Raw genomic sequence first — 15,128 nt, 5'->3', positions numbered from 1 at the left:
CTCTTTGATGACGCGTGAAATGCGACGGAAAAGGGAGGCGTCATGAACAACAACAATCAGCAGCTGACAATTTGATAAGAGGGGAAGTTTAAAAGTGATTTAAGAGAAGATGGTATCATAACTCGTGACGTCCTCGTGATAACTGGACTGTGGAGTCCGTCAGAAGACGGAGAGAGTTTGTTTCTAGTAGTTTGTGTCCGCAGTGTTCGAGAGTAGAAAATGAGCAGCAATAGAAATGCAACCGCAGACTTGTGTAGTGAACGCGTCGCCGGGGACATCGAAGGAAACGACACTACATCTTTATTAACAAATGTAAGTATTAAAACAGCACCGCGTCTTTCACAGCTGAGGATCAGTGCTGCAGTGTAAATACAGGGATTTCTGGAATAATACGCAGCGATAGTTTTTTCCATGCACAGGTAGACTTGTCTAAATGTTGTTTATGACAGACATCACGTGCGTTTTCCTCTCTTCCTTTCTGCTTCTGTCAGCACTTACAGGGAAAGTCCACCCCAAAGCATAAGTTGCACAATGGTCTTTCAATGATTATTTTTAACTGAGGATTTCATGTCTTTTTCTATTCATTTCTTATGCAAATACAAATTTATTCTACCTGTCATTTTTATATTTAATCTGGAAGTCAAACGATTTAACAGATTTAAGACAATCAGTTTGCTTATCATGATCATAACCACTAAGTCCATTAAAATAGTTGTATGATCTGTGGCTCTGGAGGGAACTTTCCACATCTATACACTAAGCCCCTTCATTTTTTATTTAGATCTAACTAAACTAATTGTTTTCCCATTATAGTCACATGTAAACCAGCAGAACCAGCCTTGAGAAGCACACTATCAGTCATTTTCTCCACTAGAATGTAAACTCCTCTTCAGGTTGTTTGTTGACCTGTTTTCAACCCTGGTGTCCTGTCCTAAGTGGCACTACGTCCCAATCAAGATATATTGATGATCAGTGGCTGTTTTTGGAGTTGCCCCATTAACACAATACCAGTGATATGATTCTGTGAGCTCAAAGACTTTTTGTTTGAGGTTCTTAAAATTGTATTTGACTATGAAAGACGTTGCCATTTATTCTGTCTCTCTGATGTTGAACAAAGTTTACAAAGGTTCAGATTATCAAAGCAATATTCGGCTACTTTAAGTTCAGGAACAGCATATGCACGTGTATTTTCTGTTTAATAACCGTAACATTACATATACTGAAGAAATGCAGAAGCAGATAAATGTGGATCCATGTAGAGTTTTTGCAGCGTTCTTCAGTAGTGAGTAATCTGATGTAGCTGGATGCTACACTGATCAATCAGCGTTGTTTATTCACTCTTTTAATGTCCAGAAGCCCCCGCTCAAAGGAAGTGGTGACAGTGGAATTACCCTGATAAGACATCAATCCTATCATCAATCTGAAACAATGGGCAAGACATAGAATAGAAAAGGAACCAGTTGGGATGAGCAGCGGTTTGTTTATTATACTGGTAGGCTTGTTGTTTCGCTCAGCATTGTGCTGGACTTGTGACTATGCATGCTGGGATATTCTTTACCCCCCACTGTGACCATGAGCAGGAATGAGCTGGTGGTGAATACATCCGTATGGAGGACATTAAAGTGTCGTATCACATTATTTTGCCAGTAAGTGCTTATTTTAATTCACATTCTTAGCATCTTCAAATCAGCAAATTTAATTTGCTATATTATAATTAAACAAGGCAACCAGTCCACTTTTCCATCTGGTGTCATAGTTTACTTCCTGTCTTTCAGTACTGTAACCAAGGGTGAATCTGATTCAGCGGCCTTCGGGTCAATCCAAGCTTGTTGTGACACTGACACCAGAGTTGCCACTCGTTCTCTGCAGGATATCCCCTATTAGAGAGGTCAAGCAGTTTGGCCAGCTCCCCTTATCCTGAGCTCAGGCAGCTGTCCCACAGCTAGCTGCTCAAATCCCACCCCATCCATTCCCATTTCCATTCCCTGATCCTACATGCCACTGCAGTGTTGTTTCATGACATCCATCATCAGGGCTGGCCAGCTGTTCTTAATACTGTCGGGAGCAGTTCTCCTAAAGCTCTTAAAAATAATCGGATTTCTTCTGCTCCTTTTGTCTTCGCCCTCATTGTTTTACCTCTTCATCTTTTATCCACATGTTATCTCTGCTGTATGTGCAGGGATCAGCGCCGACTAGAACCAACGGAGCCTCCTTCGCCTCCTCTGTGTTCAACCTGATGAATGCCATCATGGGCAGCGGCATATTGGGTCTAGCTTATGCTATGGCTAACACTGGGATATTGGGTTTTTGGTAAGAATGCTCTCATTAAATCTTTAACCACAGTGCTGTTTAAGTATCTGACAGATGTTTAAATATATCAGACGTAAAACTATAAACACTACTTTCTCCTCTATGTACCTTTCCTCTGTAGTATCCTGTTAGTACTAGTGTCCAGCCTGGCAGCGTACTCTATACATCTCCTTCTGAAGCTATGTGACCAAACAGGTGAGAGACTAACAATGGATACACAGTCTAACTTTAGATTATCACTTCCTGTGTGTTTATCCAGGGGGTTTCATCCAGATTATTTTGCCCACATCCTGGAGTGTCCCCCTTACATCACTCGTGATTAGATCACTATTCAGGGGAGCTATCTGATGTGTTGCTATCTCTTTGTTGTCTTTACTCACTTCCTAGTTGTAATTGAATCGGTTGATGTGTAAATGATGTTTAAGAGCCATGAGATGAGATAACAGTTGTCTGCCAATTATCATCCAAGTACTGTTGAAGGTATGGACATCCTATCCTGAAATTATAATTTCTATTATTATTATTATTATTATACAATTTTACACATTTAAGTGTATTTTCAGCTCTCAGGCACATGTATAACATTTTCTGTGGGTCCAGACTGGAGCTGTCTGATAAATCGCCTCAAGTTCGGTTTGGTCGAAAGACTACAAGTTTGAAAATGTAAAAAATCTGGAGGTTTTAGGAAGAGAGCTCAAGACTATATTAGCCACTACAAGCTTAACACACCCAAATCTACACCAAACTGTCAGCAGTAGAGTTGCATTGTGGGTAAAGTAGGCACCAGGTTTTGACAAGGAAGAAGAATGCCTGGACTTAAAAAGACAGTACCTCTGGTTTTTACTCTTTCTGTTTTAAACTGTCCAATGTGAGTCCGACAATGTTATAGGAGTGTAATGCTGAGTCGGTTGAGCACTCTTTTAAGTAGTTGAGTAGGTGTGATTGTTTTTATTTCACTCTCATAGGTATAAATTCATATGAAGACCTTGGAGGGAGAGCCTTGCAAAAACCAGGAAAAGTAAGTGTTGTCTTTTTGATTAGTTTGAGTTTTCCCTGTCAAAGAAAGGAATTACCTCACTTATATTTTCAACAGGACCAGAAGACATGTTCAAACTAACCGCCTTTTTCAAAATTATTTTTAGGTGCTGGTTGGAGTTTCCATTATCATCCAAAATATGGGCGGTAAGTCAGCTCCCATTTCACTCTACAGCTTCATACATTTCTTTGACATGCTGAACATAAACCGATTTTGTGGGTTTTTTAGAAGCAGAGTGTTGAGGAGGGTGCACAATGCTGCAGGGTTAGACTGTGGCCAGTTTATTTTGGAGGCAGATAGTGCCTCCTACTGGTGATCAGAAGCCCCTGTGCTCAGGTTTGCTCCCTCCTTCCTGTGAGGCTATTATCCGGATTCCTTGATAACCTTTGACTCTGTAGCCGCTGTCCTCTTAGCCCCCTCCCCTGGGCCTGAAATCTGACTTCTCGTCTAATTGATCACTGATGGTAAACCCACCCAGTGTTGAGTAACCTAATGGGACCCCTCCCGTTATTTCCCCCACCCCCCACACTTCTCTCTCTCTCTCTCTCCTACTGCCATCTCTCCACCCGTCCCTCGGCCACAAACTGCGCTTCTCAGACAGTGGAGAGCTAAGGTGATCGCTCCTCTGCAGTCATTAGCGGCACGGCTGAGTGGATTATGGCCGTGCCCTCTGGTATGTTTGTGGTTTTCCCAGCATGGGGCAGTATGTGTGAGAGTGTGAGAGCCAGCACTGCAGCATGCATCTGTCTACACCCAGGGCCCCTTTTATAAGACTGCAATTAGCCTCACTCTGGGTAAACATTCATCTGTACTGCCAAAGGCTGATGGGCCAATTGACCTTAATTACTGACCAGCCCAGGGCTCTCACAGCCTGCCTGTCCCCTCACTCTTAATGAAATGAAAGTGGCTCTGTCTTATGTTGAACGCAGTCTCCCACTGTTCGCTTACCGCACACAGACGGTTTGAATAAATTTTCTTTTTTTCTTACATGCATGCTTATTACAAGAATATGTTTTCCTGCCTTTTGGCCAATAACAATCATTTTCCTTCACTCAAGGGCGTTTTTTGTGCAGAGATGTAAGTATTATCCCACCAGGAATTCCCATCAAAGTGTTGTTGTGCTTGCTGCAACCTACTGCATGAAATTTAACCATTGCATCATGCCTGTTGTGTGATCCCTGTCAGTGTGTTTTTATGGGCTGGTGTGTTTGAAAATATTTTTTTCGTTTTTGTGGTTAGTTTAAATTGTTGGATATACTTTTGCAGGAAAACATTTGGGCTAAAGTGCCTAAGAGCAACCCCCATTGACATATTTTAGAGCTCATAAATGGCATTAGTTATTCACAGAGTGCGTGTCTGTGTGGGCTGGAGGGTTATTGGATGAATTTTCTTTAATAAACAAATACAGGATCTCAGGGATTATGGTCTAGGCTTATTTAACGGCGAGTGCAAGACCTGCCTCGGGGGCAATGAGGTCCCAGCTAACTCTGGCTCTGCCTGGCTTCACAGATTTAAATCCCTTAACATTATCTCCCTTTATGACTGACCACACACTGCATCTGAATCCTGTTTCAGCCAGAAACGTCCTCTCCACCGTGTGCAGTCTCCATCTCCCCTCTCCCATTTTCCTCCTGGTGATTTTGGGGCTGTTAAGACCCTCAGGAAGTGACCCCGATCCACTCTCTGATTGGCTGTCCGTTGAAAGGATATTGGAGCCCGTCGGAGGTTGATAATATCCTGTTTCCTAGTGAGGTGGAGCAGTGGGAGAAATACCTGGATTAGCGTCAGAGATCATTATTGTTAGCATTCCCCCCCCCTCGCACTTCTCCATCCTGGCTGCTGCGCCCAGTCTCCAGCAGTTGGATGATCTGCATAATGTCTGCTCCTCTGCACCGAGGGCTTTGCTGGTGATCCCCTTGAGCTGCTTGCCCCACCCATCTGCATTAACTCAGAGCCTCGATCCCCCCGCCACCCTGCCTTCCATTTCCTTGTGCTGAAAAACACACACCACCCTCACACAGCAATTTAAGATTCCTTGTGGCAACATACAGTCATCTGCTACGTTTATGATTTAGTCGATTGGTATGATTGCATGCTTCTTTTTTCTTTATTTCATTTAGAAAACAGACATTTTCTGAACGTTTTCTCCTCTCTTCCCTCAGCCATGTCATCCTATTTGTTCATCCTGAAGTCAGAGCTTCCTGCAGCCATCGACAGCCTCTTGAATCCACAAAGCATAGGGTGGGTACATGCAGCACTGTAAGCTCACTTCTCCGCCAATCAGGAAATTTGGTTCAAAATCTGTCACAGCTGCGGGTAAAACCAAGCCATTCTTTTAGATTAGCTACACTAAGATAACGAATGAGTCATTTCTGTTCCCATGATGTTGTAGATTATACCTTTTGGCCTTGAAATAAGTCAAATTTGACATTTCAGCACCACAAAGCTACACAAACTGGAATTAATCGGGCAATGACAAAGATATGAATGATGCGGTAGAAGAAACCGCAGTACACGACTAATACTTTGTCTGTGAGTGACTGGAGGGAAACTCGTGCTCTGTGCCGTCTGGCCTGAAACATGCCCAGAGGAAATGTGTTCATGATGGAGAGCTATACATCACCAGTCATGAGCAGCCCGTGTCTTTCATTGGCCTACGTGGACGAGCTTGCAGCTCTGAGCCCTCATAGAGAAGTCCCAGGCCAAGAATGTAACTTCCACCACTTTATTATTGGCCACACTGGTTTAAGCAAGAGTTGTAGCTGCTCTCAGCCCAATCTGTCAACATCTGAATCTTCCACACACAGCTGCTTTGTATTAGTGCTCTCCTTTCACCCCCAAATCTCTCGCACATGTTCCCCGGAATCAGACTGATACAAGGGGATATCAGTTTTGCCATTCTAATTACAGCTCACTGCTGAGGGAAACAAAACATTTCTGTTAATGAGCGACTTTGGGATTTTAACAGACACGTACTCAATTCCATCAAAGCCTAAATGAACAAGTTAAACATTAAAACGCATTTTGTTTTTCTGGGTCATTTATCATAATACGACAGAGTTGCAAACAGTCGTGCTCAATCTTGAAGTCTTTGTCTTTGCTAATGGGCTGTAGGTCTTGTATCTATCAACGTGTTTCAGTTCAGTAGCGAGGCCTAAGACGAGGACAACGGGATTTGAGTTTGTGCTGATCTTCAACACTATGTGGAGATTGACTCATTGGCAGTCATACTCCAACCTTAACTGAGAGCTACCCTGTATCTCATCATAGCGTGAAATGTTCCACATTTCATGGGTCTTCTACGGTATCCTGTGCCTTTACAGTAAGCCTCGAGTCTCTTGAGAATGGATCCTCGTGGTGTTGGAGATTTTTATACATCCCTGTGTGTGCATAACGTTCTGTAAAAGTGGAGAGGGGGGTTTAGCTAAGCTGCGGTCGAGGGGGTCAGCTAAACTTAGGTTAGAGTTGAAGTGATTGGACAAGAGAGAGTCAGGGTCAGAGCAGAGGTCTCCCTGACATCCAGTTACAAGGCAGAAACAGCGTAGACGCAGAGACAAATCCATCAGCGCCTATGGTAACGCCACAGCTGTGAAACTGCCAAACAGGGGTCAGTGGGTGTTGACGTGGTCAGAGCAGGTGCTGCTGACTGTGGGAGCCCCATAAAGAGTGGTGGAGCCAGTCCCTCATGACCCCACGCTGCGATCCAACATACAGCAGCGCCGGGCAGCACCCTTCCCGCTCGACCCCCAACCCCAGCGGAGCCGGCATGCCTTTCACATGTGTCACCTCGAACACCGCCCCTCCTCCTCCTCCTCCTCCTCCTCCTCCTCCTCCTCCTCGAGCTCCCCAATCCTGAATAAACCGCCAAGGCTATCCCTCAGCAAAGGAAAATATTATTCCCCCTCTCCGAAAAACCGGGCAAATGAAATGTGGTCTCGTCTGACAGAGCGACACGTTTGCATGTGAATTACATAATTGTTATGGTTTGCAAGAACTAAAGCCCTTAATTCATACCACATGATGAATCTGTCGTTCTGTGTTTGAGCACGAAATGGAGACAAATTTCCAGAGTTGGTCCATTTTAAAGATTCATCTCTTGTCATCCCTGACATTGCAGGAACTGGGAGGTGATGATGGGAAATGTGACTTGATTCAGTTTTAATAATTCATGCTCTCTTGTTTCCCAGACATGCCTGGTATGAAGATGGCAGGTTGCTTCTAGTCCTAGTCACACTTTGTGTTGTACTACCTCTGTCAATGTTGCCTAAAATTGGTAAGTATGGAGATCAAGGGGCATCTTGATTTGCTGCCGTGAGTGGTTTGAAATGTTGTTTCTCACCAGATCTTTCTCTCACCCTTACAGGCTTCCTGGGCTACACGAGCAGCATTGCCTTTTTCTTTATGCTGTACTTTGCAATTGTGGTGAGTTCAAGTATACCTCTTTAAAACATGATTTTCAACTTTTCTGTTGTTGACGACATGTTGTCTTGTCTTCTCTCTAGGTTGTGGTCAAGAAATGGTCCATCCCTTGCCCACTGCCTCACAATGTGACTACACTTTCAGGTGCCTTCCAGGTAAACAAAAAGCGCAGTTTCCTACTTCTCTTGTTCACGTTTGATGTAGGTAGTGTGGACCAGACGGTCACGGCCACAGAATTATGAGGAAAACCCAGGAGGCTGTGTTTATTGACTGTGTCGACTCTGGCTGATGAGGACCAGAGGAAGCTGCAGAGAGCTGTGTATGGTGAATGGTGCCAGTCCCGAGGGGAAGGAAGTTCAGGTGACCCTGCATCAGTCTGGAAATGACCTCCGGCATTTTAGAATTCTGCTGCCCATAGCATAGCTGCAGACCTGGCATGGTTTACTTAGCTGATTCTTTTCCTTTTAGCTCTGAAGCCAGGCAATGGATTCCAGCTTTCTGTTTTCCCGTCTGCAGCAGCATCTCCTCTCAGAAATACCACGCTTCCTCTTCTCTCTTTGTTTCTCCAGATATCAAATTCCTCTGACTCAGAATGTACACCCAAACTCTTTGTCATCTCCAGTAAGGTACGTGTATGAAACCAGCCTTTTTTTTATCAACGCTGCACATGCAAAACCTGTGAGGTGGCATTGAGAAGTTGTTGAAAGTAGGTCCACTGCACTATGCAGCTGCCACTCACTTTTATGTTACATGTAAAGGCCATATGTACGTACATGCAGAATTACACAGAGCACATGTTTGGTCCAGATGTTTAAACACTACTTGACAGTGTTTAGCAAGAAGATCCTAAAATGTCACATTCACGCAGTATTTAGTAATATGCTGTGTATTTAAATCCAGTCAATAAATGTCCCCATGAACTTTGAATGGTCCCACTCTGCAGCCCAGATGGTAATTACTACTACACAAACCATACCTTGACCCACCTGCCCCCTCACTCCTGGGTAACAGAGTAAGCTGATAATTTGTTAATGACGGCTGCGCTCTGGCTGATGTGTGTTGCAGAGTGGCTACACCATCCCCACCATGGCCTTCTCCTTCCTGTGCCACACGGCTATCCTGCCAATCTACTGCGAACTGGACCGGTCAGCATTGCAGCCTCTCACTTTTGCCTTTTTTAATTTAAGTTATTGACTCTATTGCTCACGATAGATAGATTACGCTCAGTCATTGTGTCCTTGTGTCTTTCAGGCCTACTAAGTCCAGGATGCAGAACATTACAAATGTCAGTATTAGCCTCAGCTTCCTGGTTTACCTCATTTCTGCGCTGTTTGGCTACCTCACCTTCTACGGTAAGCCTGTAGTGACGCACTTTACTGCAACTACGTACTGTGGCTGCTTTCTCAAGCCCTGTCATATCGGTTCACACTGTACCCTCACTCTATCCTCGTCTCCTGATCCTAGCTCATGTGGACTCTGAGCTGTTGCTCGACTACGATGTGTATATGCCTCGGGACATCATGGTGATGGTGGTTCGACTGGCCATCCTGCTCTCTGTGCTGCTGACTGTTCCCCTTATTCACTTCCCTGTGAGTACACCGACCCCGGAATATTCTTTCTACACAACCAAAAAGTACTAAAGACTATCCCAATGTCCTCATTCCTTATTTTGGATTCTTTACTCAATTCTATGAAATTACTTAAAATCAAGAAATGGTTGAAGTTATTGGACTCTGATGTAAAATTTAGTTTTATTTTAGACTTGCGTTGTATGTTTATATAACTGGTTATTATTAAGTTTATCACTTTAAAAATAAATGTAATTGATTTCAGTAGGGGTTGAATTGTTTTTCTTTCTCATTGGTATTTGTGTGGGAATGTATATATAATGCTGAATTTCCTATTAATTGTATGTCTGTGCGTTTGCACCATTCCTGTTTTGCAATTGTAAAAAAACAAACAAAAAAAAAACCACTTCTTTGAGTATGTTTGGTTAGATTAAGCTTTGTTTGTGTGTGCGCTCCAGGCCCGTAAGGCTGCCATCTTGTTGCTGTTTGGAGGACGGCCCTTTTCCTGGCTGATCCACATCTTTGCGACTCTAATCATCCTGGGCGTCGTGGTCACGCTGGCCATCTTTGTGCCTGATATCAGAAATGTGTTTGGAGTAGTGGGTATGTGATGTTTTTGAAATGTGAGAAATTAAATGTTTGTTTTTGCTATATTCTGGTCTTTATACATTCTATATTTATTTTATTTTATAATCATTTGGCTTAACGGTGACCTTAAAATATTCTGATCTGTTTTCAAGTACAGCATACGGTAAAAGCAGCTAAGCTTTCAGCAAAGATGTCAATATTCCACAATTATTGATTGTGGTGGCTAACATCACAGTATCTGCTTATACATAATTAATGGTGCAGCGCTGCTCAAACAGTTTATTAAGCTTCTATTGTCAGACACTATTGTCTGTGCAATTCAAGTGACTTTCTTGTTTCTTTCCCCAGGATCGACAACATCCACCTGCCTGTTATTTGTTTTCCCCGGCATTTTCTACCTCAAGCTCAGCACAGAACCCCTCAGATCCTTTGACTCCATTGGGGTAACTAAACACTGATATAATCTATCGATCTAATCTATATATATATATATATATATATATATATGGAATAATGTTAAATTCAAGCAACGAAAACAGTTTGAGCCCATTTTCTGCACTGTCTACAGCCACTGCTTACATGTTTTACTTATTTTGACTATTTCCTTTTTAGTTAATGATGCTGTGTTGTTTATGCTCTTTGTGTCTCTAGGCTATATTTCTGGTGGTCTTTGGTTTCATTGTGGGAATCATCAGCTTCTCCATCATTGTCATCACATGGGCACAGAACTCATAACCCCGTCTGGCCTCCCTTTCAGGGTAAAGCGTGCCAGAGAAACTTGTTTTTTTGATTTTTCTTTCCAGCTTGTTTTATGTAATGTAATGCATGTACCTTTCTGCTGCTACTCGTAATCTTTACCTATTAATGAATGCAACAAAAATGATTATATTGTTCAAATTACAGGCATTTAATATAAGTGGAATTGTTTATGTACTGATGTGTCAGTTTTCTTTATTAGTGTTGTGAAGAGCTCATCAGTGTAACATGTCACATTCATGGCTGTGTGTTTGAGTGGCAGGCTGAGACTTGCTCCTCAGCGTAGTGCTGTGGGTTCAGCCTGTAGCTAATGAAAGCCACATGCTCGGTACGTTTCTAATCATGATGCTGTTTAGATTGTCTTCATGCTGCCTCTGGAACTTACAGCCATCCGACTGCTGCTTTTAATCTAAGGAATTAGGCAGACCGGCCCTGCAGTCCCTGCAGAAAGCAGTTGCTGCCTGCTCTTCACGCCCCCTTAAAGAGGTTCCCCAGTCCAAGGAAATATCCCAATCCCTCCATCCCCCACTCTGAAGGACACTCCCACAGAGGAAGTCCACCACAACTACTACCAACACTGAATATTTGGTCGTTGGTGGTGGAAGAAGTACTCGGACCCTTTGCTTCAGTAGAAGTAGCAATATAACAATGCAAAACATACTCCATTACAAGTCCTGCATTCAAACTCCGATGTGTCAATGTAAAAGTAGCGTGTTCCTCTTGTAGCAGGACCAAGGGCTCAGTCCCCTGTATAGGTGTAGGGCCACAAGATGACAACTGAAAGTGATGAGGGCTCTTAAGTGAAAAAGGTTGAAAACCACTGGTTTAATCTTTAACATTTCATTGTATTTTATAAGTTTATCGTGTAGTTTTTACGTTAGGGAAACATTAATATAAATGTAGCCAAGGAAAAAGTAGAATATTACCCTCAGAGATGACTGGTATTCATGGGTTCCTACTGAGCTATAATTTGCAAAGCAAGATTACCACCTAGTGGTTGACTGTGTTATTGCAGTCCAGTGCCTTCTCATTTGACATTCCTCTCTTGGTTTATGAAAGCCTAACTAGGAAGAGATAACCAGATGTCCTAGTTTTCTCCCCGTTTTATCATGTGTTGGAAATATGCATGTTAACACAGACCAGAGCTGTTTTTATGGAGGTCTGACTGGGGCATGAGTCCTCATCCCAGGGTGGGAGTGTTTTTGTTTAGTTAAACTCACTCACACCCTGGGCCCATGTCCAGCAGTATGACAACACCATCTCCCAGGGTTAAAGGATGGAATGAGGTGGAGGAATGATGGCGGGCTGAAATGAATCCCCTGTCGGCAGCCTCTGCTCTCGTATTGCTTTAAGAGGAGTTGTCTGTGTTCTTAGAAAATTATTTTCTGTTGTTGGAAATCAGGATTTTTGGGTAACAGCTGGGTCTGGTCCCAATGTCACCACTTTGACCTTATACACAGTTTGAAATATTATTGTTTGATAACACTGCCTTCATGGATTAGATCAGCGATTCCCAACTGGGGGTAGCCAACCGCTTTGCCAATTAACTCAACTAATTCAACGAAAAAAGAATGCTGTGTATGTTACAATTTACATGGCAATAATATTACAAATGAGTGATGAGGTTTAATAAAGTGAACAAAAGTTAAATTGGTGACTGAAAAGTAAAAAACAAACTTTAAAAAAATAGACTTAAAAGTAAAGGACAAAAAGTTGAAGTGGTTGACTAAAAGTAAAGGACAAACAGTTGAAATGGTTGACTAAAAGTAAAGGACAAACAATTGAAGTGGTTGACTAAAAGTAAAGGACAAACAATTGAAGTGGTTGACTAAAAGTAAAGGACAAACAGTTGAAATGGTTGACTAAAAGTAAAGGACAAACAATTGAAGTGGTTGACTAAAAGTAAAGGACAAAAAGTAAAGGACAAACATGTTGAAGTGGTTGACTAAAAGTAAAGGACAAACAGTTGAAATAGTTGACTAAAAGTAAAGGACAAACAATTGAAGTGGTTGACTAAAAGTAAAGGACAAACAGTTGAAGTGGTTGACTAAAAGTAAAGGACAAAAAGTAAAGGACAAACATGTTGAAGTGGTTGACTAAAAGTAAAGGACAAACAGTTGAAATAGTTGACTAAAAGTAAAGGACAAACAATTGAAGTGGTTGACTAAAAGTAAAGGACAAACAGTTGAAGTATTTAACTAAAAGTAAAGGACAAACAGTTGAAGTATTTAACTAAAAGTAAAGGACAAACATGTTGAAATGGTTGACTAAAAGTAAAGAATAAACAGCAAAGCTAATGCAGAATTCCACTTCCTCTTCCTGTTTGTCTTTCAACATCTGATCAACATGCCTTCATAGTGGATGTCAAAAACTGCAGCAAAGCTGAGAACATGCACATCTGCTTTCTGTTTACCCACATAATCTTGTTCAACAGGCATTCCTGGCTGAAAGGTGGTTCAAGGGTCTTTTCACATGAGCCTTTTAATGCCGGTTGGCATGATGAGTGGTTTCCCTTATTAGTCATGGTGGCGGACTCCAGTTCAGCAAATGCCATCGATACGGAAGTGTCATCACTGAAGAAGTGCACTCCATCTAATTTATTTTTCTTTCCTTCTCTTTTCTCCATCCTCTCCATCTACCATCACTTCATGCTGATTTTCTGCTTTTAATCGATTTCCACACTCTATCAGTAAACATGCTTTTTGGGTCACAGTATGAGCATTCCTCGCTCTGAGGACTCTTTGAGACGGCAGAAACAATTGCCAGAGTAGGATTTACTCTTTTTACACTGACATTTCTTCATGCTTTTGGTGGATTTGTATTAATAAAAGAAGAAAGAATAGACTATTAGGATACTGTCATCTAACAAGGCGTGAGGCAAATGTAGTGTGATCTTAAACAACAAACACCCACCAGGCTGTGCTTATCTTCAGTGGTCTTTATGTATAACATCATGCTTCTTCTGCTTTCTAGCCAGTGTGCCTTTACGCTTCATGTTGCACGTGTGTAGACGAGTGATGTCCGTCACCTTACCTCCATTGTGGATGTCAGAGCACCACAGGCTGCACAAAGCTGTCTTTCACCAGAAACTGTGCTCAACCATTGTGTGCAGCAAACATCTTTCTGTCTTGAATTGATCATCTTGAAACAGTGTTCAAGGGAAAAATTGCCTTACACACTCGGGGGGGCCAACATAATAGCAGCAACACAATGACATAAAATAGACTCCAAAATTGCTGTCACCATATAGTCACTAAGACGTAATAAGCCTTGTAGAGAGAATGTCAGATTTGATATTGTCAGAGCAAAAATGAAGGTCAAGACTGAAAGAAGTCTTTGGTAAATAAACAAGGGGGATTTTACGATGTTTTAAGAAGTATTGCAGTGCTTAGTTATTTTGGCAGATGATGAGCAGGGATTGAGAGGTAGGAAGGGTACTGATGGAGGCCCAGTGGTCAGCAGCACAGTATGGGGTTCAGGCTGTGTTTTTGGGGTGGTGAGTAGGGGTGAGCTTGTCTCTCTGCGATCCCATCAGCCCTGGGCTGAGCTCTTAATGCAGCCCTGACGCCTTGCTGGCGCAGGGGCCACGCTGCCTCACATCTGGAGCCAATTACCCTGGAGGGGCTGTGACAGAACCCCACCCCCTCACTACCCTCTACTCTCTGCTCCACTGTCCAACGCAGCTCCACTTTTCACAACACCACTCTTTATTTTTCTCAGTCCCTCTTAACTCTTCTTTTCTCCCTTACCTTGCAAAAAAAACACATCCTCTTCATTGAACAGGATTTCTTTTAAAGGAAGAATATCAGGATGTAATGGTGACTTAGAGATTTAAGACACTCACCTTTAATAAAAATGCCCCCTGTTGTATGTCATCCCCCTCTCTCTCTCTCTCTCCCTTCAGTTCCTAATGACTCTAAACAAATGTCAAAAATACTATGTTAAAAAAAAGAGTATGATCAGTTTGATGTGACACCAACTTATTTGGCCTTCTCACGACACCGTGGTAGAATTTCTGCAGAATATTACCATCTTAAGTCATGCTTTCCTGTGGTAGAGCCCTGGCAGTAAACACCACTTGTGAATATAGCACATTTAGTGCCAAATCAGCTTTTACAGGTGTGATTTATGGAGTGCCTCTGCTTCCATGCAGGAGAGCCCCGGGGATGTGTGTGTGTGTGTGTGTGTGTGTGTGTGTGTGTGTGTGTGTGTGTGTGTGTGTGTGTGTGTGTGTGTGTGTGTGTGTGTGTGTGTGTGTGTGTGTGTGTGTGTGTGTGTGTGTGTGTGTGTGTGTGTGTGTGTGTGTGTGTGTGGTTCAACATGTAGGTTTATATACAGCCTTACCTGAGGAGAGGCTGGGGTCTTGTGACTGTAGGATGGGGGTTAGTTCTGCTGCAACCCAGTGACTGATGGATGTAATTGAGTTTGTGGTGATGCAGGAGGCGTGGTGG

General features: G+C 42.7%; 1 protein-coding gene across 3 annotated transcripts; it reads left to right on the top strand.

Annotated features, from left to right (window-relative positions):
* Positions 1-56: 56 nt before the first annotated feature.
* slc38a6 (solute carrier family 38 member 6) lies at positions 57-10,854 on the top strand. Of its 3 annotated transcripts, none has more exons than XM_076107604.1 (16): positions 57-312; positions 2,180-2,310; positions 2,432-2,505; positions 3,276-3,328; positions 3,453-3,492; positions 5,509-5,587; positions 7,534-7,619; positions 7,710-7,768; positions 7,849-7,920; positions 8,335-8,391; positions 8,831-8,910; positions 9,017-9,117; positions 9,230-9,354; positions 9,792-9,936; positions 10,270-10,364; positions 10,573-10,854. In XM_076107604.1, exons 1-16 carry the CDS (start codon positions 220-222, stop codon positions 10,654-10,656), a joined length of 1,374 nt encoding a protein of 457 aa, XP_075963719.1. In that variant the 5' UTR covers positions 57-219; the 3' UTR covers positions 10,657-10,854. The 3 variants fall into 3 exon arrangements, with proteins under 3 accessions (XP_075963719.1, XP_075963720.1, XP_075963721.1); XM_076107605.1 differs by lacking the exon at positions 57-312 and adding an exon at positions 1,340-1,646; XM_076107606.1 differs by lacking the exons at positions 57-312; positions 2,180-2,310; positions 2,432-2,505; positions 3,276-3,328; positions 3,453-3,492 and adding an exon at positions 4,039-4,423.
* The last annotated feature ends 4,274 nt before the right edge of the window (positions 10,855-15,128 follow it).

This window comes from Anarhichas minor, unplaced genomic scaffold (genome assembly GCF_050575085.1).
Source record: "Anarhichas minor isolate MPS153535 unplaced genomic scaffold, ASM5057508v1 ptg000040l, whole genome shotgun sequence".
Lineage (NCBI taxonomy): Eukaryota > Metazoa > Chordata > Actinopteri > Perciformes > Anarhichadidae > Anarhichas > Anarhichas minor.
The sequence above is the reverse complement of the archived record's forward strand: the minus strand, read 5'-3'. Positions and strand labels throughout refer to the sequence as shown.

What these genes read in the sequence shown, in the direction of transcription:
- slc38a6 (XM_076107604.1), top strand. Translation starts at nt 220, where the DNA reads ATGAGCAGCAATAGAAATGCAACCGCAGACTTGTGTAGTGAACGCGTC. An exon ending in CCTTGCAAAAACCAGGAAAA is followed by an intron (nt 3,329 to 3,452) that starts GTAAGTGTTGTC and finishes AATTATTTTTAG; the next exon opens with GTGCTGGTTGGAGTTTCCAT. An exon ending in TCTTTGTCATCTCCAGTAAG is followed by an intron (nt 8,392 to 8,830) that starts GTACGTGTATGA and finishes TGTGTGTTGCAG; the next exon opens with AGTGGCTACACCATCCCCAC.